The sequence below is a fragment of the Gopherus flavomarginatus genome, chromosome 9, assembly GCF_025201925.1.
Source record: "Gopherus flavomarginatus isolate rGopFla2 chromosome 9, rGopFla2.mat.asm, whole genome shotgun sequence".
Taxonomy (NCBI): domain Eukaryota; kingdom Metazoa; phylum Chordata; order Testudines; family Testudinidae; genus Gopherus; species Gopherus flavomarginatus.
This window is the reverse complement of record NC_066625.1, coordinates 91,436,605-91,459,546: the sequence shown is the minus strand read 5'-3', so window position 1 is coordinate 91,459,546 and position 22,942 is coordinate 91,436,605. Positions and strand designations below refer to the sequence as shown.

General features: G+C 48.0%; 1 protein-coding gene across 1 annotated transcript in view; it reads left to right on the top strand.

Moving 5' to 3' along the window:
* Positions 1-22,942, top strand: part of RASGRF1 (Ras protein specific guanine nucleotide releasing factor 1) — a 96,993-nt gene that overhangs the window by 20,694 nt on the left and 53,357 nt on the right. Inside the window, exons 2-5 of the mRNA XM_050967331.1 lie at positions 10,211-10,317; positions 11,740-11,887; positions 18,075-18,167; positions 19,595-19,848. Of these exons, the coding sequence (XP_050823288.1) occupies positions 10,211-10,317; positions 11,740-11,887; positions 18,075-18,167; positions 19,595-19,848 (602 nt within the window). The remainder of the gene's footprint in view (positions 1-10,210; positions 10,318-11,739; positions 11,888-18,074; positions 18,168-19,594; positions 19,849-22,942) is intronic.

Below are 22,942 nucleotides of genomic sequence, written 5' to 3'. Positions count from 1 at the left end.
GAGCAGAGCTGAGCAGTTTACAGGGACAACTGGAGCAGCTCACAGGACAGCTGGTGGAGCAGAGCAGCTGGTGGAGCGGAGCAGTTTGTAAGGACGGCTGGAGGAGCAGAGTGGAGTGGCTGGTAAAGCGGAGCAGTTCGTGGAGAAGGCAGGAGCAGAACCCACAGAGAGGCAGGGCAGTTCGCCCCGGACCACGTTAGGTGCCCCTTTCTACCCAGGCTGGGTGGGGACCTCTGCAGATAGACTCTCGAACTTTGGGGCTGCACTGACCCAGGACAGAGACTTTTGGGATTGTGGGACTTTTGGGACTGTGGGTGATTTGGGGGTTGCTGGACTCAAGAGCCCAGGGAAAAGGACACAGCCCAATTTCCTGGGGTGGGTCTTTGCTCACGGTTTGGTCTATGAACTCTAGTTGAGGTGTTTTTCCCAATTTAGTGTTTGTTGTTTATCTCATGTATTAAACCTTTTCTGCTACACCGAGACTCTGTGCTTGCGAGAGGGGAAGCATTGCCTCTTTGAGGTGCCTAGGGGGGTGTGTAAGATTTTCCCAGGTCACTGGGTGGGGGCTCGAGCTGGTTTGGCATTGGGTTATTGAAACAGAACCCCTGGATACTGAACCCGGCCCTTGTTGCTGCTAACTCAGAGGGGCAGAAGGGTTACATATATTATAGACTTGTAGAAAGAGACCTTCTAAAAACGTTACAATGTATTACTGGCACACGAAACCTTGAATTAGAGTGAATAACTGAAGACTTGGCACAGCACTTCTGAAAGGTTGCTGACCCCTGGATTAAACATTGTTTAGAGCAGGTCCAGGCCATATGCTTTTTGCAGCAATATGTAAGCTGCTCGTCAAAGCCTCGGTGACTTCTGGTTTTTCCTGTTGGCTTTTCTCGCTGAAGGTTATTTAGAAATTAGAAATTGTTAATAAAATTGTAATTAATAATTAAGGCAAGGCAGTGAATATAATAACGGCAATCTAGCCCTGTGGGCTACAGAACCCACTGGCAAAGTGTGTCTCATCCCCGGTAGTGCTTTGTTCACATGGAAGAAGAGAAGGTTACTACCGCTACCGTGCTCCATTAGCTCAAACGCGAGAGTTCTGAGCTACGGCTCCAAATGTCCAGATCCTGCTGATGACTCAAGATGGGGGTCGGCGTGGTTCCACATGACAGACTTTCTATGTGTTTGGTGGTGGGTTTTAAAGTAGAAAATTACAGTTAAAAAAACCTGTGGTAAAAGAATGTTAAGGTTGCAAAGTGAAGCCCTCAAGAGCTAGGAAATGCCAGAGTTAAGGTTGCCTGTGCAACTTTAATGCTTTTTTAACATAGTTCTTCTGGGTGTAATAACTGTAACTACAGCACCAAGCGGAGCATTGCTAGGGATTGTCTTTTTACAACTATTGTCTTAAGACAACACTGGGTGCCCAGGACGGACACCACTTTGTTGGCTAATTTATGAGTCCGTGAACTGTTCAACACTTGAAAGCTAGTGAACAAAACGGTGAAGCCAGGGCTTTCCATCTTAGAAACTAAAATAAATAAATAAAATTAACCCTTGAAACTCGAGTGGTCAGATTCCACTGATGGAAGTGTTTGCTGCAGCTCTGTTAAATTCTGTGGAGTGGTACTTGTTGACACTGTCAAGGAATTTGGTCCCAAGAATTTCAGGGCTTGATCCAATGCCTGTTTAAATCAATGAGGGTTTTAGCATTGATGTGACCGGATGTTGGATCAGACCTGAGTGACATACTAACCTGATTGTTCCTAAACTCAGAGTTACAAAGAATTCAGGCCACACCTGCAGCTGGGGGACTGTGTCCTGGAGAGCAGTGACTCTGAAAAGGCGGTAGGGGTCAGAGTGGACAAACAGACAAACATGAGCTCCCAGTGACATGCTGTGGCACAAAGCCTAAGGAGATCCTTGGTGTATAACGAGGGGAGAAGAAAGGTGGCTTTACTCTGTCTGTGGCATTGCGGAGACAGGCACTGGAATGCTGTGTCCACATGCTAAAAATAGTGGTGAAAAACTGGAGTGAGAGCCGAAAGGAACCACAAAAACGATTTGCGGGCTGGAGAAAATACCTGACCGCGAGAGGCTAGAGGAGCTCAATCCGTTGAGCTTGTCCCCATGCAGACTAGATTACAGCATTGAAGCGCTGTCCTAGAGGAGATACTGGGTGCTAAAGGGTCTAGCAGATGAAGGCAGAACAAGAGGCAACGTCCAGAAGATAAAGCCAGACACATTCAGATTAAATCGAAGGCACAACATTTGAATAGCGAGGGGGATGAACAAACTCCCAAGGGAAGAGGGGGATTCTCCAGCCCTGGGTGTCCTCACACCAAGATGGGCAGCCTTTCCAGGGGATGCTTTAACCAAACACAAGTTATTGGGCTTGCTGCAGGGGTAACCGAGGGAAATTCTGTGGTCTGTGATATCTACGATGCCGTGATCCTGCCAATGCAGGCAGACGCTTGTGCCTCTTCAGTGCCCGAGGGGGTGCAAAGGCCCACTTGTGGGGCTCTGACTGTAGCATCGGGGCTCTTCCTCGTGCCATCCCTAGCGCCAAGCGAGGTCAGAGGCTGCGATGTGTGGGAGCCTCAGCCCACGGAGGTAGTCTGCTCCTTTCAGAAATAATGCCAGTGTGCTGAGTTTGATGTGTGAGTGAGACCACAGAGGGATCCTAATTCAGTAAGAGAAAAGCTGGTGGGAGTTTTATTATTCAAACACGAAATAATTTCCTTCTTTCACATGCACCGTGCTTCCTGAGTTCTGTCTGGGAATAAATCCGCCAGAGTGGTGCAATGAACCCCCAGGTATACCTTCCAGCAACTCCCTGAATTAGATTTTAATTGTATAGGAACTGACTTTCACTGCTTCTAGCACGAGCAGAATCCTCTGGTCTAGTTGCATGACTGACTTCAGCCGAGTGCCTGCCTGACCTGGGAAGGTTTAGCCCCATGTCTTCAAACCTGAAATTGGAATGCAAGGTACAATTACAGAGAGGATTTAAACTGCAGTTCACTAATCCAGCTGGCTGGAGAAGTGAAACAAAACCCCCAAAGGTCCAACTAGCCGAAGCAGCCAAAAGACAGACACTGCATGCAGAGTTCCCTACAGAAAAGTGCATTGCACACAAAGACATTTTTGATGGTGGCCCTGGCCCATGTCCCACTGTCCCTGAGCTGGTGAGGACTCGGGGCTAAAATCGGTGACAGGAAAGGTGGTGGAATGTAGATCATTTCAGCCCCCTCGGGACTGCTTCCCCCTCCCTGTTGCAGCCATATGAAGGGGAAGCTTGCACTCACACTGTCTTCTGGCTCCTGACATCTGACATGGATCCCAGCGACTTTAGCTTTCACCTTCTTAATCCTCACGCTTCAGGGCATAAACCGAGCTCTAAGAAATGAAACTGATGCTTCCGTGCAGGTAGGTCACCCAAAGTTACCTCCTCCTGAGTTTATGGCTCCTTTCTCTGAAGCAGTTGGTGCTGGCCAGTGTCAGAGACAGGAGACTGGGCTAGCTGGAGCCCTGCTGGGACCTGCTCTGGCAATTCCTACATTCTTCCTGTTCCTCGGGGTGTAACTGGGACCCACTTGGGATCCTGACCCACTGGTAGAATGGAGGTAGGTGACTCCAAGGGGTTCCAACTTCCACCTCCTTGCTTGTCCCGTCTGAATGTGTGCTACAGGAGAGGCAGCGGCTGGTACTGTGCCAGCCCGTGTGGAGTGATGGGAGTAGAGCTCAAAGCCGTTCTAGTTCCTTGTTGCTGCGATGTGGGGCTTTGCTGGGCAGAGGGTGTACAGTGCGGGGCTCCCAGGGTTCAGCGGCAATACAGGGGGTCACTGGGGAACACAAAGTTGGACTGTGACCTGAACTGACCAACGCAGGGAGGTTCGCTGGTTCAGCACAACGGGCTAGAGCAGGGAATGTTACGGTAGCAGCCTTCAGCTTTGACACTGCATGTTTAAGCCTTAAATGGGACTCTCCAGATTTTTGGGCTCCTTAATTTTTACCTGTAGGTTTTATGGTGTGTGTTTATCTTGAGGATGCAGTAGGTGACGCCTCCCTTCCTCAAATCAAGGTTGAACAAATGCCCCAGCTCCTAATTGCTGGGCCATTCATCCTCTCAAAAGAACGCATTTAGATATGTGTATGGCCCTCATCACCACCGGATCTGAGCAGCTCCCAAACTGACATAAAGGACAACCAAAAGCTCTCTGTCTCCTCCACCTGTAGAAGTAGCTTGAAAGGCAGCAATGCATCCTTCCGCCTCTCCCTCCAGCTGCCCAGGCGAGCCAACGGTCAGCAGAGCTTGCCGCAGTAAAGTGAAGTCAAAGAAATACTCACATGTCGTTCTGAGCACAGTGTGGTCTCTTGTGGCTCTGGGTTGCACCATCCAGACCCCACTCTTGTGAAAGTTTTTGCTCCCACACTCTCAGACCTTCCCTCACTTCCTGACAAGTTCGTTGCTCCAGTGGAGTGTAGCTGCCATGGGAAGTCCTGGTTTGCAGAGGGAGTGACGATCTCTCTGGTAGCTCAAGCCATTCCCATGGTGGGCATTGACTAGCAGGATAGAGGTCTTTCTCAATTGGGAGCGACTGCAGAGAGCAGAGGACCTAGCTGTTGGGTTTGTGGAGACCAGTGTTGCTAAGCAGAGAGGCTGCTCAAGTTTGTACCAGTTGGAGACTTTTAAGATGTCTGGGCTTCATGCACAGATATATGAGTTACAGTACTGGAGCCCAGAGATCACAAATGCATGAATCACAGGGGCCAGATCTGTGCCTGATGGGTGAAGTGTGCAAACTTCTGGCCAGCTCTGGGTAACGATGGGCATTTTTTACAGCCATGGCTATTTGATCATCCAGAAGCATTGAGGTGCCCAGAAGGGAACTGAGGCTGGGAACTGATGTGACTTCAGCATCATTAAAAATCCAGGGGCACTATCAGCAAGAATGCTGAACCTGTGAACTCCGGTGCGCTGGGTAAATGCGTACACAGGCCGTTATGTTCCTAGCCCATAGTACACCCCTCTCAAGTGTCCCGCATTGTGCAGGACATCCTGCATCTGGCTGACTTGTAAAGTAGTCCTGTGGTCCCAAATTGCAATTGGGAAATCCTGTTCCAGCAGCTGGACGCACCCATGCCCGACAGCAGTGGTAGATCCCACCTTCTCCCACTCTGCATGCACCGCACGCCACCCCACGTCCTTCCAGGACAGCGTGCAGCTGACAAAGTGCTCCATGGGGCTGCCGGGGACCAGGCTGGGCTGCAGGAGTGGGTACCTAGGATAGGCCTCATGGGGAGGGGAGGGAGTTCTGACATGGGGTAGTCTGGGGAGAGGGTGGACTGGGGGTCTCAGACACAAGGACGAAGGAGGTCTTGGGGGGAAGAGAGGGACACAACACAATACCAGTGAGCATTAGAGTAAATGGACTTTTTATTTTGTTGTAAATAGCAGCTTTCTACGTGAAGTGTGCTGTTGTGCACAGAATGCTGGCTTGGTTTCAGTGTCAGCAGTTCCAGGTTGTTTGTTTGTTTAATAAAACAGTGTGTTCGCTACAGAAAAAACGATGTTCGTCAGGGTCCCTCATTTCCGAGGCCAGGGGGTCAGCGCTAGACTGTGGGACTTAAATTCCCATGCCAGTTTCAGCTGGGGAAGTTAATGTTCTCTTCTGTCTTAAACAGCGAGGTCCTGTTCTGTGTGCTGTGAAACAGTCACTGTGCCCTACCCCAGAAATAACCGCATTTCACTGGGGGAGGAGGTGATCCCCATGTACAGCCTGTGAAACAGGGCTGGTTCCATTGAGAGATGAGAAAGGAAAACCTCCATTTACATCTGGATGCTGCGAAAAGCCTCATTTCCATAGCTTTCAAAGCCTTCCTTTCTGTAGTTACATTTACAGCGTAATTATGTTGGAAGCTTAATTAAGTTCCCAGTACGGTAAAATGTATCAGCCTTAAATCAAAGGCGCTGGAGTGGTGCTGGGCCCAGTTCGCTCATGCTCTCCCACGTTTGTCACAGGTAATGTAGCAAATGCCACAGCCAGGCCCCTGAGGGGCGGAAGCACCCACACATACAGAGCTCTGGCCTTGTGTCATTGATCTGTCATTATTGGTGGGCAAGTGCCCTGGGTGAAGCCTGTGTGCAAAGCTCTAAGTCAGGACCAGATCCTCCAGAAGAACAAGCCGGGCGGATGGCCGTGAGCCTCCAGCTGAAAAGAGTGCGACCAACCCTGAGGAGGGGAGAACTCCTTGTGGCAAGTTGAGAACCTGCACGGAGATAACCCGGCCGCTTGAAAGCTTTCACCCTGAACTTTTTAATTGTAACGATAAATAGCCTGGTTTGAAAAACAAATATTCTTGGGGAAAAAATCATTTTTTCAGACTTTCCTCAAAAAACTAAAAATTTTGGATTTTGAAACTGAATTCTTTTCTATTTTTGTTATTTCCTGCTTTTAAGCAGCAAAATGGAAACTGGAATAAATGGAGAGAAGGGGGAGCCAATAACAAATTGAGGTGCTTGTTTTTGTTGAAAAATCAGAAATTTTGCTTTTTTAATAAAACATACTTACCATTTTTGACCAGCTCTGAGTCCCAGATTCACATCAGCCTTTGGTTTCAGCAAACTGTGAGAGCTGGGTTGCTGCAAATCTTTTTAAAAACAGTATTCCCTTGGTAGCCCTGGAGTAGGATGAGAACTGCTCTCAAATGAGAGCTGTCATTGTTGGTACAACATAAGAGCCTGTTTAGTTAGAATCACCCTTGAAGAAATGGGTTAAATTACAGGAAAAAAGAATTTGCAGAATCTCAAACGTCACAAGCTGCACAAGCATATTAAAAAAGGAAACTTAATGAAGTTGGAGAAATAATGTGTGTGTAAATAGCTCTGCAGTTTGATAAACAAACAGGTCCTGTGTCAGAGACTCTTCGTCATCAGTAATAACATCTTCAGGGGGGAAGAAAAATAAGTCAGTGCAAAGAAAAGACAGTTTCTTAATTCTGCTGTGGTATGGATTTGTTCCTGAGTAAAGCAGCTGCCGTGTTCTGCAGGAAAATCGTCTGTGGCGGTCTTGCAGCGCTGCATCCATGCCCCACGGAGGTTTGAGTTTAGACTCCTTGGCAGAGCAGCAAGCTGTTTTGAATGCCTAAAGTGAGAACAATATCCCCTTCCTAAGAGTGCAGCAGGCCTGCGTGACGTACGCAGAGGCGGCAGCCATGCTGCCTACAGTGCTGAACGCCATAGCGTGGTGGAGGGAGGGAGTTCCTGAGGGTGACTTCGTTTCTCTTGCAGCGAGATGCAAGAATACATTGGAAGGATGAATCTTGTCCGTGGGATCAGCAGTGGAAAGGGACTCAGTCAGACATCTCAGGAGGAAAATCTTTGCTCACAAAGATATATGGAAATAACCCTGTGTTAGGTGGTGAAATCAGCACAAAACTGCTGGCATTTTCAGAAAAGTTCTGGAGAGGTCACCGAATACATGCGAACTCTGAGGGGGGAAAAATTCTCCTTTCCATGACAGGAACAAAACACTGAAAAGTTCTAGAGGCTTTGAATTCTAGAACCTCTGGAGTTCTGGGTTTGAATTCCAGAACCCCCGGAGTTCTGGTTTTGAGGTTCAGGCTGTGGCCACCTCTTCATCAGGCTATTGTGCACCCTTCCCTGTGCTGGGCACTGTAGCTAATGCGCTAGAGCGGGTTTCACTAGCGAGGCAGAGCGTCAGGACTAAGCTGTCTTGCAGATCTAGTTAGAAAAGTGCAGCAGTCAGAGAAGGGTGACAGATTCCCACCTCTGAAAGGACCATGTGAAGAGCCTGCTCCGCGTGGAGTGATGTACAGGAGTTCGCTCGGGGTCAGGAAGAAGTAGCACAGATGCTGTTGGTATCCAGTGATGTGCCAGTTCCTGAGACCGGGTGCCCAGCCAAGCCGGTCTTGTTCTAGAGGACAGGGATTACTTCAGACTTTCTCTCAGGTCTATATGAACCAGCTGTAGCAGATGGTTTGTGCATTACGCTCATATGCTCTCTGCATCTGCCTGGAGCTGCAGGTCAAAGCCACCTGCAAACTCCGGATAGCTCAGCACTCTGCTCCCCGCCTGTACACAAGGCTCCCCCCCATTGAACTGGACTCCTTCATTTCTGAGTTGAATGAAGAGATCTCGTCCTAATCTACAAGGGCCAGGACTGGAGATGTCAGAAGCTGCCTCTCTAGCCACAATGACCAACCAAGACAAGTGCTCTCTGTGGGCCCACTGCAGCTCGCCAAGCCCAGACTAAGGTTCTTGGACATGGGGGCCCAGCGTTTCCAGCAGTGGGACCCGGCTTTGGGAGTGTCGTAGAGAGGAGACCGGACTGTGGCCACACCTGTCCCAAGTCCAAGTTTAACTGAAAACCTCTCCTCTCCTCAGTAGTGACACCTGCCTCTGGCCATCCCAGGAGGTGCCTGGCATGGAAGTTAGGATGAAAAGAGAGAGTGGAGGTGGAGAAGGATCAGAATGGACTGTGGGGGACGTGGGAATGGGGGCAGATGGAGTAAAGCACCTTTGGGGAACCCTCGGGGCTACCTTGTCCAGCACTTGGAATATCACTGTGATAAGCAATTTATGGCAGGTCGGTAGATAGGGATGCCTGACCCTGAGTGACCTTCAGTATACGGTTAGCACATTACCCACAATAAATCCTTCTATCCAGGGAGAGAATTGCTGTGAAATGTGTGTGTCTTGTCTACTAGCTGACAAAAAATCCAAACTCAAAAATAAACAGGCATGGTCCCTAACTGAGGTACTGTCTGTCTGTAATTACTGTACACCAGTGGTCCCCAACCTTTTCGTCTGGCGCCTGCCAGACGAAAGACCGTGGTGGTGGTGGAGCATCTGCCAAAATGCTGCCGAATTTGTGCGGCATTTTGGCAGAGACTCCTCTCAATGACGTCACTTGTCGGCGGCAAGCGGCGTCATCGAGAGGCGTTGCCGCCGAAATGCCGCAGAAATTCATCGGCATTTCGGCAGATGCTCCACCGCCAGCCAGGACGCGGGCGTTGGGGACGCCTGCTGTACACGCTTATGTGGCTCAATGGAGTTTGTGCCAGCTGTCGTCCTGTTGCCTGGAGTTCTCAGAAATATTTAGACAAATCATAGAATCTCAGGGTTGGAAGAGACCTCAGGAGGTATCTAGTGCAACCCCCTGCTCAAAGCAGGACCAACACCTACTAAATCATCCCAGCCAGGGCTCTGTCAAGCCTGACCTTAGAAACCTCTAAAGAAGGAGGTTCCACCACCTCCCTAGGTAATACAGGAGAGTAAACTTTAAGCTGTTAGTATTTTGCAGAGATCTCTAGTAATTCAGGTTTCTTGCTAAACTTTACTACAGAGCAGAAGCTAATGGCAGAAAGAGCATGTTCTAGCAGGGTTTGTATTAGTTCAGTGTTTCACTGTAGTGTCTGACATTAGAGTACATTACCTGTTTCCTAGGAGACAACAGGAAGGCTCATGAACAGCGAAATCCTAGTGCCTGTGCTGGCTGCCACCATGATCACAATTAACACAAATACCGTAAATGTCAAGGGAAGCTAAATATAGTTCGCACACTGAGTCTTATTGTGCTGTTGTCCATCAGAGCCGTGCGCTCTGATTGCTGCGAGCACATGGAGTGGGGCCTGCACTGAATGTCAAAGCAAAATCAAGGCATCAGGGATTGAGTTTAGGACACGCTGTGCAATGGACGTCCATGGTCATTCCTCTCACTTCCACTCGCACGTGGACAATGGCTGAAGGCTGGGCTGAGATTCCCCAAGCCTGCCCCAGGGGCTTGCTGTTCGTACTCCCTGGGCCAGCTCAGCCCCATGGGCCAGGGTGAGATATACTCCGAGACACACTCACTTGGCTTCTCTCCTGGGCAGCTGCAAGCAGATCGCCCTGAATGCATATGGCAGATTCTATTTGCCAGTAACGGAATCCAGCCGGACCCTCTTCCCTGCCTCTTTCTCATTTCCACCTTCATTCCCATTTACAACGTGCTGGCCTGGCCTTCCCACAAGGCGCCACTCTCTGTTCTGAAGCTTTGGTTTCAAGACGTTTGTTTTGCGGGCTCCTCTTAGGCAATATTTCAGTGATCTTCATAATGAAATGAAACATGGACGATCACAAAGTGAAAGTTCTGTTTTTGGTGACCCTAATGTGGCAGTAACAAGAGTGTCTTTGTTTTTGCAGCATTATTTTACTGTTAGTTTCAACCATGATAATCAGAAAACCCTGGAGCTGAGGACAGAGGATGCCAAGGACTGCGATGAATGGGTAGCAGCGATAACTCACGCAAGGTATCACCTTCTGAAATGGCAAACAGCGGATGACCTGGAACAGCTCATTGGCTGCCAGGTGCAGAGCAGCAGCTTCAGAGTCCAGGCGCGATTGCTGTTCAGTTAATGGAAAATGATGGTTTGGTGAAGGGGGCCAAAATGGCACAACTCTCTGTTGCTTAAACAAGCTGCAGTTGGTCGACCTGGGGCCTGCCCTTGCAAGAGGCTGATGGTTCTGAACTCCCGCTGGTGTCACTGGGAGTTGAGGGAGTGCAGCACCTTCAGGGGAGCCGCCCTAGAAAGCAGAAAGGGGTGTGTGCAGGAGGCCCAGCTTCAAACCCTACTGCCCAGGGGGAGCAAGAATTCTAAGGGCCTGATCCTGCAAGCTGCTCTGTGTGGATGGATTCCAGGTAGGTGCACCCATAGGCAGCAGCTGGCAGGATCTGGCCCCGGTTAATAGTCGCCTCTGTCTGACCTGACCGCCTGGCCATTGCATTAGACCGATCTTTGGTTTCAGAAAAAGTTACTTAATTTTTGTTCTGATCTAAAGAAAATCTGCAAAGAGCACAGATGAAAGAACAGCAATGGACAGAAATAAACATTCAAAGCCCAGGTTTTCATGGTTTTAAAAGGAGAGTGCAGCTCTTTTACAGTTCTCGGGTGGGAGAGTCGGTGCTGCCAGCAGCCTGTATCGCTAAGGAGAAGTACCCAGGCTGGGGATGGGGGGAGAAGATGTATAGTATTTGTGGGATGTTAGATAAACATGTCTGGTGCAGTCTCTTAACAAAGGTGGCTGTTTGTAAGAAAATCAAGAGCTAGTGTCTGCCCGTCTGCTAAATTCATGGAACTTGACTGGCAGCTGTGATGGGAGAGGGGAATGTGGCCCTGAATGTTTTAATCTCTTTGCCGTGTCTCTAGAAGTCACGCTCTCACTTCAGGAAATAGTCTGGGTTTGATGCAGGTTCAGATGCTGAAGCCTCTCACTTGTCAGTCAGTTCTGACGAGTGTGTGTAGCCAGGCATGTCCACACCCCATGGCAGAGAAGGACATTGCCTGGTGGAAGAGGCATCTTGCCTGGTGATAAGGAGCCAGGAAACACTGCAGTAGTGGCCCTGATCCTGCATAGCTTTACTCACAGGAGTTATCTCATCAGAATCACATGAGCAAAGTTATGCACATTGTTAAGAGTCTGCAGGATCAGAACCAGCAGAGCCAGATCCCACGTGATGTAGTTTGGCAAAGCTTTCAACCAGCTTCAACGAGCCCTAGGCCTGAGTGAGGCTTGCAGGGTCAGCGCTGGCCGAGCTTGCAATGGTACCTGAGCCCCTCGCCCTACAGCAGGTACCAGAGCACAGCCTGAGCGAACAGCAGAGAATAGAGAGCAAGGAGGGAAAGGAGGATGGAAGGGGAGGAAACATTTTAATTGATGTGTCTATATAACAGTTATAGGAATCTTGCTACAGAGCATGAAGCTTTAATGCAGAAGTACCTCCATTTACTTCAGATTGTGGAAACCGAGAAAACTGTTGCCAAGCAACTAAGACAACAAATTGAAGATGGGGAAATCGAGATTGAACGTCTGAAATCGGAGGTAAAGAGCCCAACTCTCCAGTGATACTGATCACTCTGAATTCGAAGCAAGAGGCACTGTTGGTTCATTTCCAGTAGGTTACAGGAAACATACAGGTCACGTGGTCATATGGGTGTATTTATCAGCTCATTTATTCTGGCATAAAGGCGAGAGGAATGGACCATAGTAATTGAATGGATGGAGTTACACCAGGAAGCGGATTTAGCCCTATGTGTTTATATTGTCCTGCGGATTCTCCTACTCAAGGTCCCTGCAGTGGATTGTCAAGGTGTTTTCTAGTGTCATTGGCAGTGTTGGTCTAGCTGTGTTGGTCCCAGTATGTTAGAAAGTTGCCCACCTTGTATTTCTAGGGTCATGAAATTTTCAACAGAATCTGCTATCCCTTCTGAACGAATGACCCCTCTGACTCTCCCCTGCCTGCTCCTCGAGTGGTTATTTACAGCAGTGCAAAGGAGCTGTAAAACATTCTCTTTTTGGAATTGGAGGCTTGTCACGCCCATTTTGCAGTTACTTTGCCCAGTTGCCAGTGACCACAAGAGGTGCAAGGCAGTGAAAATTTGGACTCTATTGCTAACAATTAGCGGCAGCAGTTAAATCTATCGGATGCATGCGTCTGCCTAATGCTTGGAATCGAATGGCTGTTTGGGCTGCATGTGATACATAGGTGAGTGATTTAAAAAACTGATTATATTTTACAGGCAAAGGCTAAAGCTGGTGGTTTGGGGTGGTGGGTGGAGAAAAGTAGAGAATTCCTGTGTTCATTATTCTATATAACACAATAATTAGATGTCCATTTACTGTGAACACTTACATAAAGAAGTCAACAATTAGATGGCTAGAGACAAAGAAAAGGAAAAAACATGAAAATTGATATGACCTGCTGCTTCTAGGCCAGGTCAAGTTTTGTAAGTGAATTTCCCTTTGCTATATACAAACTGCCATCACTTTGGTACCTAAATACATTCAGGGCAATTCATGTTAATGAAGCTTTACATTCAACTGACAGTTCACTAAGACTAAGCAAGTGGCTTTAAAAAGAGAAGAGCTCTGATAGCATTTCTGAGCGCTGCTTTGCCTTTAAAACATTGCAGCTGTGGCATATGCATCAGCTTAATACACTGTCATTGTAAATGTGCAGGATACAGCAGGAATAGAGACTATGGACATCAAAACATGCAAAACGACAAAACACAAAAATTGTTCAGGAGAGCAATACTGAATACGAAAGGGGGAAATCATTAACGTAACTTAGACTGAAGGCAAAAGTCTGGCAGTCTATTATACTTTATATATTTGCCTCTATTGTTAAGAGAGTAAACATACGGGTGTGTGTTCCCCATATTGATTGGCATCCCATTACTGATACCATGAGCTGGACAGGTGACTAAGGGGAGAACTACACCTCATAAGCTCAATTCCGTATCTCTTGTTTTACCATTTTTAATAGATTTTTAAGCTGATGGTGTTGTAATAATCAGGGTGAACCAGTAGGTCGCACTCTTCCTTGAGCCCCTACTGACCCACTCTTACAGCACAGTTTTGGAAAACTTTTGGATAAGTCACAACTGGAGGAGGGCGGGAAACCATTTTCTTCTCCTGCAAGAATTTTCAAGATTTAGAAGACTTTTCCCATCCCAAATTGGCATGAAAATACAACATCTCAAAAATAGTCACAAACCAATGAGCTGAACATTTTTTGGATCAGATCAATCAGAATGAAACGTTTGAATAATTTCAACATGTTTGGTTTAGATTTTGCCCTTTTTATATTTTTTACCTTTTTTTAGTAAAAATTATCTAAAATTTTGAAACAAAAAGTTGTGCTGAACTGAAAACAAAACTGTTCAGTTAGCAAATGTCCAAATGGGACATTTGACAACTTTGAAACTTTTTTAAAAAAATGTTCTGAGTGAGAGATTGGTTGAAACAGAACCTTTATGGACAATTCCTGACCCAAGCTGGTCCTAGCACTCACGGCGCTGGCCAGGAGGGTTGTTAATGATCCCATGGCAGTGTTCTTGGAGAAGGAGTCAACCCTGGGATCCTGGTTACTTGGGATGCTAGGATGCAGATTCTTCCTTTTCACATTTTAATGGTGCTTGATTACAAAAGTCTCTGGGTGCCCGGGCACCAGCAGCCCCCAAAAGTAATCAAAGGGACTCCCTCTCCTCCAGGAACTATGCCCGCCCACCTCCCAACCCAGCCTGCCCCAGCCAACAGCCCAAGGACAGAGAGAATCTTTGGGCCAGGTCCTACAGATCAACAAACTCTTGTCAGAGCAGCAGGGGGTGAGAACTCCATAGCTGAGGGGCTTCTCCACCAAGAACGCTTGGTCACCAGCTGCCTTGCCCTGAAATCTGGTGCATGGTAGCTCTGTGTTCCCAGCTGAGCCCCGCTGTCTGTGCAGTGCTTAAAGCAGAGCCAGCGTCTCAGCCAGGACCCTGGGCTTTCGAGATTAGTGCAACACTTTGAATTACACCCAGAACTGAACAGGCACGCAGAGCAGCTGTCAAAACTGTGGTGTCTTGGCTGTCTGTGGCTGATTCCACTATGCAGGGCTGGCGGTGAGAAAAACACACTCCACTCTCTGGACCCTGGGTGCAAGCTGGTGCATGCGAAAGACAGAGAATTGAGCTCTCCTGAAACACCAGGATAAGTCAGGCATAAACGTCCCCTCTGCAAGGGTGATCTTGTAATACGCAAAGAGGGAGTAAGTGCCATCCACAGCACCTGCCGTTTGGGGGCAGGAGTTTAACGAGAATGTCGCTGAGCCTCAGTCCTGCAGTTGGATCCAGCTGGGGGGAAGTGTGCACACTGCAGGACACAAAGGCCGAGCTGACCCTGAGGAGCTCGGGAAAAACAACCCCATGCTCCAGTTTGCTGAGATTTTGTACTGCAGGCGTTGTTATTTACACTCACCACTTCCTAAGGGCTGGTCCACACTACGGGGGGGAAATCGATCTTAGATACGCAACTTCAGCTACGTGAATAATGTAGCTGAAGTCGAATATCTAAGATCGGATTACTCACCTGTCCTCACGGCGCGGGATCGATGTTCGCGGCTCTCCCTGTCAATTCCACAACTCCGTTGGGGTTGATGGAGTTCCGGAATCGATATAAGCGCGCTCGGGGATCGATATATTGCGTCTAGATTAGACGCGATATATCGATCCCTGAGCAATCGATTTTAACCCGCCGATACAGCGGGTAGTCTGGACGTAGCCTTTGTGTTAACACTTGGAATTAAAACTAGCTGGCTGGTGTTTAACCCCTGGGGCCTGGTAGAGATGGTAAAGGAAACCCCATTGACCCATCGCAGTAGTTAAATAGAAATACAGCTGTTGCTGCTCTCCAAAGCAATGTATGAAGTGCACTGTTCTAATTATATCCATTTTCTGCTGTTAATCTCAGCTAGGTCAAGTTTTCCATCCTGTCTGTCCCTGGGGATTAAGGCCTCAGTGCTAATTATTGACATTTTTAATAAGGCAAATATGGGATTTGTGTGCAAACCCTAAACTTGGCCAAGGGATTATGGATTAAAAATGCCAAGCAATCAATAATCTAGGAACTGGCCAAGTGTTAGCAGTTAATTAGCACTTCTCTGAGCCCAAATGCATTTGATTTTACCTTGTGGTGTGTTTTCCCCTCTTCCGTGTTCTTTGAAGTAGAGATCAAATAATCAGCTTCTGCTTTAATGTGCAAAGTCTGCTTACTTGATTTAAAAAAGAAAGAAGAGAAAACCCTGCCCTTTCCCACACTGGGTATTAGTCAGATGATTTGAGCCTCGCTCCCAGCTTGGAGAAGTCATTTCACCCATTAGTTGGTAGGAAATCTGAAATAATTCAGTTTTGTCGTTAATGTGCTGTCTTTGATAAACACTAATTATTAGTTAGTTATTCCGTTTTGCGGCTGGCCCTGCGGCGCAGTTGGCAGAGCTGGGGAGACCTGCTTCCAAGTGAGGCATCTGCTGTTCTGGAGCCAAATCTTAGAACTCCTGTTGCTTGGCCTAGCAAGGGGCTGAGAGCATTGTGGAAGAGATATTTAGGCCAGATCCTGCATAGTTCTGATTGCTTCCGAGTAGTGCTGAACCCCATCCGCTCAGAGAACGTGAGGGTCCTCAGAACCCTTTGGGAGTGCTCAGCACTTTGCAAGTTTGGGCCCTTAGGCCCCAATTCAGAAAAGCATCCCTGTTCAGCAAAGCACTTGAGTCTGCCCATAAATCGGGTGGATTGAAACATATACTGAAAGTTAAGCACATGCTGCAGTGCTTTCCTGAATCAATGCTTAGTGCTTGAACAGAGCGGTGGCAGTCTGGGTTGCTCTGCCTGAACCGCTGCAGCTAGCTATGCAGTGGAAATTCAGCTGCAGAGTGACCTGTCTTCTGTCAGTCATAAAACAAGGGCTGGAAAGGGAGATTTGAACAGGAAAATAGGGCGCCAGAAGGACTGGAAAGAACAACTTTGCTCCATCTTGTCTGTCCTTTGACTCAGCAATTGCTTGGCTTGGAAAGCCCCATACCCGTATGGAAAGGCCTGATGGAACTGGATCGAGAATGTTACAACCTTTCTGTAGCATTTGTAATGCAGCCTATAGAAGTCTATTGCAGAAGTGCAATTTCTTTAGGTTGATTTAAAATTCTGTAGAAAGGCACCCTGTTCTGTATTCAATTCTATCTGTTAAAAATCCCTTCTATAGGAACCTATTTAATTTCTATAGGGATTTACTGATTTCATCCCTAGTAAATTCAGTAGGGCTTTATAGGGATATGTAAGAAATATTTCCTGTTAGGGATACAGCACATGTTCTGTCAAGATCCCAGTTGCCCATCATTCTAACCAGTTTGTCAGAACGGTCTTGGCACAGTTGGAACCCCGCAGAAGGCCTGTTTAGGATATTCACACGGTTTCCCCCATGTGACAGAAGCTGTTTCAATTTCAAACTCTACCTGCCTTCTTCTGCCCATCCTCTCTTGTCTTGAGATGTTCTCCTCCTTGCACTGGTAACCCCCAGTAACCCAGCGCGTTGGTCACTCTGTTCTCCAACCATAGTACAACACGTTGAATAGAGCAAGTTGATCCCTTGTTGGAAAATGTTTTAATAAAAAATGGCTTTTTTCCAAACCAGGGGATTTTCACGACTCTCTCTTTTCATTTTAGTTTTGTTCAACAAAATTGAAAAATGTCAATTTTTTTTCAGTTTTGTTTTTTTGGATTATGGGGTTTTCTCCCCTCCACCATTCCCTCTTTTCCTGCCCCGTTTTCAGTGGCAAGATGGGGAAAAGAGGAGGAGGGAGGAAAAGGAGAAACGAAGGGAGGAAGATTAAAAAGAAAAAAAAAACTGAACATTTTTGAAAATGAAAATGTGACAGCCTAAAATGTTCCATCTAAATGTTCAAGCAAAATGGCGAATAAATGAAAACTCATTCCTTGCTGAAAGGTGCAGGAGGAAAGTGACGTGGGAATTTTCTGCAATTTCTTCCCACCCCATTTCTTGATAAGCTCTGGCTGGAGACTTTATCATAGAACAGCAAAGAGTCCTGTGGCACCTCATAGACTAACAGATGTATTGGAGCATGAGCTTTCGTGGGTGAATGCGTCTGACGAAGTGGGTATTCACTTACGAAAGCTCATGCTCCAATACGTCTGTTAGTCTATAAGGTGCCACAGGACTCTTAGTCTGGATCTGTAATAGCAGCAAACACGGCTACCCCTCTGATACTATCGTAGAGCAGTTGCCCAGTTTTGCATTTGGTATCTGGCAACATTTCTAGCCTAGAACTGTTATATCCTATTTCCCATTTTTTTAAATATCTTGGATAGACCATGTACAGCCTATATTTCAAATACGTTACATTACATTCAGCTGGTTTATTTTGCTGATATTTAGAATACTCTTGTCTTTTCATCAGTGCATCGTTAGTGCTTTCCCATTAGAGGCAGAATCAACATGATCTGTTACATTTGTCATTTAAAATGGAATCAGGGCTAGAGCTCAGCATTGTCCCACAGTCGAATGTTTTTATCACATGGTTCACGTCTGACCCTTGGGGTTACTGGCTGGTGCATGCAGGTCACTGGGGACAGGACTTCACTCACACACGTATTTTCACTTCCTGCGCTTGTGCACGGAGATGTTTCGCAGTGCCAGTGTTGGAGCTTTTGGTCAGCTTGTTTTCCTGTGTTTATAGATTGCCTCCTTGCTTAAAGATAATGAGCGCATCCAGTCCACTCAGAGCAGCGCGCCGAGTGACGATGACAGCGATATCAAGAAAATCAAAAAGGTTTGTTTTGTCACATTAAAGACCCGTTCACAGACGTTGTGACTAATCCCTGGCGCTGGGTACTTGCTAATGACCTGTAAGGAGCCGTGACATGAACACTTGACTTGAAATGTATTTCAGGGAGTGAACCTTGATCCTTGCTACCCGCTGTAATGTTGATTGGGCTGGGCTGTTTGACGAGCCGTCCCCACTCTATGAATTCATGAAGGAGAATGTGCCCCACTTCTCTGTAAAGCTTTCTGTTAATTGTCTCTGCCTTCTTCAGTACTGGCCACGTCTGCTGTTGGTGTGGGCACCTCGCCACCCTAGTGTGCCAGTGCGTAGACAAATAGCCCTGTCTTAAATCTTGCCATTTCGGTGTAGTGGGGACCTGTCAAAAGCAGGATTCCCTGCAGGCAGAGATTTACAGACTCAGAGATGCTGCAAGGAAGTTGTGTTAGGATGAATTCTTCCTTGCAGAGAACGAATAGTCCTTCAAATCACTAGCCATTTGTTATACAGCCTGCTCCAAGAAAATGGGTTAAATCTGACCATTGCAGGAGCGCATCTTGGGCTAACTACATCTTGCACACAAAATCAGCACTGTTTCTCCTTGGGGTCGGTTTCACCTGCACAGAGACCTGGTCCTGCAGTTACTCCACCTCCGTGGAGAACTCTCACTGACTGCAGTTAGTGACACATGTACAGGAGGAGGAGTCCTGGCTATGCCCCCTGGTTCGGAGCTGTGATGCCTTTGTTTATTGTGTAGGAAATTTCAGCCGTAAAACACTGCACTTTCGGGTTTAAGTGGGTGTGCGGGACTGAATGCATTTATCTGTCTATGGCTGGATCTAGATACAGATTTGAGTATGTTGCAGATATTTTTTTATTGTACATACAAGGATCAAAAGCTTTTTGTTTTTAATGTAGCAAACCTGTCTCTGTATGTTATTTGTGTGCGCGCACAAACCTACTGGTTGATCAGTGAATTGGTAGATGGATAGATCTGTGTTAGATTCTGGGTAGGTTGGGTATTTTCATATCCTCACTGTCCTGCTGACAGTATCGTGCGCTGTACTTTACGTGTGCAGTGAGAGGTCTAGTGTTAATGAGTTTTCTTTTCATGTAATAATGAGCCTTATGTTCATCTTTGTACAAGGAGAAAGAGGCGATCGTATGCACCGAGAAAGTGCCTTTCAGTGCGTTCTTGTTCATGTCCCAGCAGTGAGGCCATGCAGAAGTACAGAGAGCAGAAACCGTTATATATGGCTCAGCACAAAGCCACATGAACATCATTAGCAAACCTGCTGTACAGACGTGTTGTGGTAGAACCTCCACACAATGGTCTGTTTGATGGAAGAGCTTTTTGGTCTTTGCACCTAAACTGCTGCATAAATAGCCCAGGCTGAGATGTAAAACCGCTAATGAGGTCATTAATCTGTTAACAGGTCCAGAGCTTTCTACGGGGCTGGCTATGCAGGAGGAAATGGAAGACGATCATTCAGGACTATATCAGATCTCCTCACGCTGACAGCATGAGGAAGAGGAACCAGGTTGTCTTCAGCATGCTGGAGGCAGAAGCAGAATATGTTCAACAGTTGCATATTCTGGTCAACAACTTCCTCCGCCCGCTGAGGATGGCAGCGAGCTCCAAGAAGCCTCCCATCACCCATGATGATGTCAGCAGCATATTCCTGAACAGGTGGGCGCCTTTCCTGGATGACCCATGCCCGGGGGAAACTAGCAGTGTACTGATGGTAATGGGGTAGGATGCAAAGGGGGGAGCGGTATATGCCCAGTTCCCCCTCCACAACCGGCTGCATGGTGATTTCAGGCGCTTTTGCTGGGTTTAGAGTGCCTGGTTTCGGTGAGTGTCTGACCAGTGAGCACATTCCTATGGCAGGGAGGGCAGGATTGTCAATGGATTCACTGGACCTGCCATGGGATTTCGGTCACTCTGGTGGCCTCCTGCAGGCATGGGCAGTGCCCGGCGGCGTTCTTGATGGAGGGGCTCCTTGGCAGAGCTCTCTGCAGCTAAGCATTCAGCGCCGCCCCTAAGGGTGCTCCTTCTCTCGAGAGCAGGGCTTTCAGCGGGAGAATATAAAGAGACTCTTGGCCCCCTCTTGCCCAGTGTGTCACCTACATCAGGCCTTTTCTGCATGGAACCAGACTTAGGAGTTTCTTCTCTAAGCAGCTCACCTACCCATCCCCCAATCCTTTACGTATCCAGAAACAACTTCCAGTGTCCCACACTGGGGAGCATGAGGCCAGGTGATGAACAAATAGCCCAAGCCTTGAAGAACAAATAAATGCAGGAATCAGAGCGTCCCTGATTTGCTATAAGGTGCTTCTCGTACCTAAGGTTTCCCCTCGTTTTTGGATGGCTCCAATGCTTACATCAATCCCACTCACGTTCCAGGCATAAAAAAGTTTCCTTATCGCTCTGCTCCCTGCAATAAGGGTGGGGGCCTGGTACCTAACTAGAAAATGCCAATCAGCTCTCTGCCACAGGAGGAAATCCACATGTGCAGAGGGTCTGTTGTGCGTGGAGGAGCCGTACAGTGAAAGCTCTCAGCAGCAACGGTGTATTCATGCACTCATTGAAAACGGGAGGTGCTATGGACCTCCCGTTTTCAATGAGTAGGAAATGCACCTGGACTGAAAGCTGAAGGAGTTGAGTTAGTTTACTTTGGTTTTCCATTGGCTTTAGGCAAGAGAGCTGAGGTTATCTCTATAACGAATGGGTCACATGAGAAAAAGGAACCAGGTCTTCAAGATGCTGGAGGCAGAAGCAGAATACATTGAACAGCTGCATGAACAGAAGAAAAAAGGAAGGAGAGACTGTAATAGCTGGGAGAGATGTGTAGTATATAGAGAGCAGGTGTAATCTCTCACCCATGATCTGCATAATGCACTGTGCTTGGAGAGATGCTGCATGTCAGAGCCACCATGGGCTGCACAGAGAGCAATCCAGCCACAGGCCCTGGCTGAGGAGGACGAATTAAGATGCTTAAATCCAGCCTGGGCCAAACAAAGGCATTGCCAACTGTGTCCCTGCGACATGCCCTGTTTAACAGCAGCAATCCCTGCTGAATCCTGCGTGAGGACATCGACTCTCGGACAGATCGTAATACAAAGTCCTGCTCCAGAGCCGGTCTCGCTGGAGAGAATGGAAACCCGCCCTGGCAGATGTCTGCCAAGGGGTGGTGTATGACACCTCCCATAGCACAGTTCAGCTCCTCGGCGCCTGGAATGCAAAGCTCTTTCAATAGAGTCATTCCTGGCCCACTGTTGTAAGGTTCCCAGTGGATACGCTCAGACAGATGTCAGCCCTAGCAGGCCCCTGGTGTGGGAGGGGAAAGTTTAGCACCATGTTACTATTTACTACACAAGTTGATCATCTGTCTCCTCCCCTCTCCCCTCCACCTCCTGCTGTACCCCCAAAAAGCTTCTACGCTCCCTGTCTGGGTTGTCAGTCCGCCTGAGCTAGGAGGAGAGGGGAGGGACGGAGAAACCCCAACCCAGCATCGGCGTTGTTTTCCCAAGGGCCCATGGGAGTTCAGTGCTGGTTTCAGGTGCTGATGCCCGAGTGGTTTTGTTCTGGCTATTTACTTCTGCGGATCATGTGGCAGAAAACAGTCCAGCAGAAGCAAGGAGAGACTGAGAGCCAGTGAGGGCGCTGGTCTAGTCTGGGAGAGCAGAACTTCGCACTGGCTGCTGTCGGGTTTGCCCCTTGACAGGCTGAACTAAATGACCGAGGGAAAGCAAAATCCCCTCGTGAGTTAAACTGCGAGAGGCCAGCTGAACACTGCAGGCTGTGCCCGAGGGGGGTTGGCTTCCTAATTCCTATGAGAGGACTGGAGAGGGCACAAAATCTGGAGCCAGACCTTAGGACTAGAGGAGATTGCAACATCCCCTGGGAAAAGTCGTAGAGGAGGTTGGACAATGGGACTCTGTCCCCAGAGGTTCTTCAGCGTTAAGGACACGCATTCGAGGGGATGCTGCTACCATTATCTTGCTGCAACTGCCACAAAGTTGTACAGGAAACCAAACCTGCCTCACTTGGGATTTTCCAGGGCACGCCCATGGCAGGCAGTGCAGAGCTCACCCCTTCAGGCCAGCCCGGTGCCGGGCTGAATGCTCTGTCAGAGGGAGCTGAAACTCCCTGAAACCCTGCTCTCATCACCGCTCCTGTCATCCAGAAACCGCTCGCTCTGTTGCTATGGCTACAGATGCAGTGTATCCTTCGCAGCACTGAAAGTGCCAACCCGGCATTCAGTTATGGGCAGACTCCCTAGCCTGTTTTTCCCCCCATTAGGTTGGGGCTGGTTTTAACTGGGATGCGACTTGTGAGAAGTAAAATACCCGTCCTGGGGTGTTGTGAGGAACCCCCAAAGGACAGAGATGGGCCCAGGCGACAGAATTCCAATCCTCAGTCTCCCAAAGCTCCAGGCCCATTTGCAGCAGGGGTTTGGCCCGTTAGAGAGAGATGGAAACGCTGCAGTTTGGCCATGGATCTTGAGCTGAGCTTTCCCAAACTCTGCAACTGTTCCCATCCAGGATTTTGATTCAGGACCATCTTTAATTCTGGGGCTGCCAAGATCTATATAAATGCATTAAGTTAGGCCACCCCTTAGCCCCTGTGTTGCCTTGTTAACTCACCTGTGAGTGGATATTGACAAATTCAGAGGGCTGGTTCAGAGACACATCTGAACCCATCAGAGCAGCTCCCTCTGTCCCGGGAACTGGGAAATCTCATTCATTTCCTGGTACTTCAGTTTCAGGTAACTCAGAAC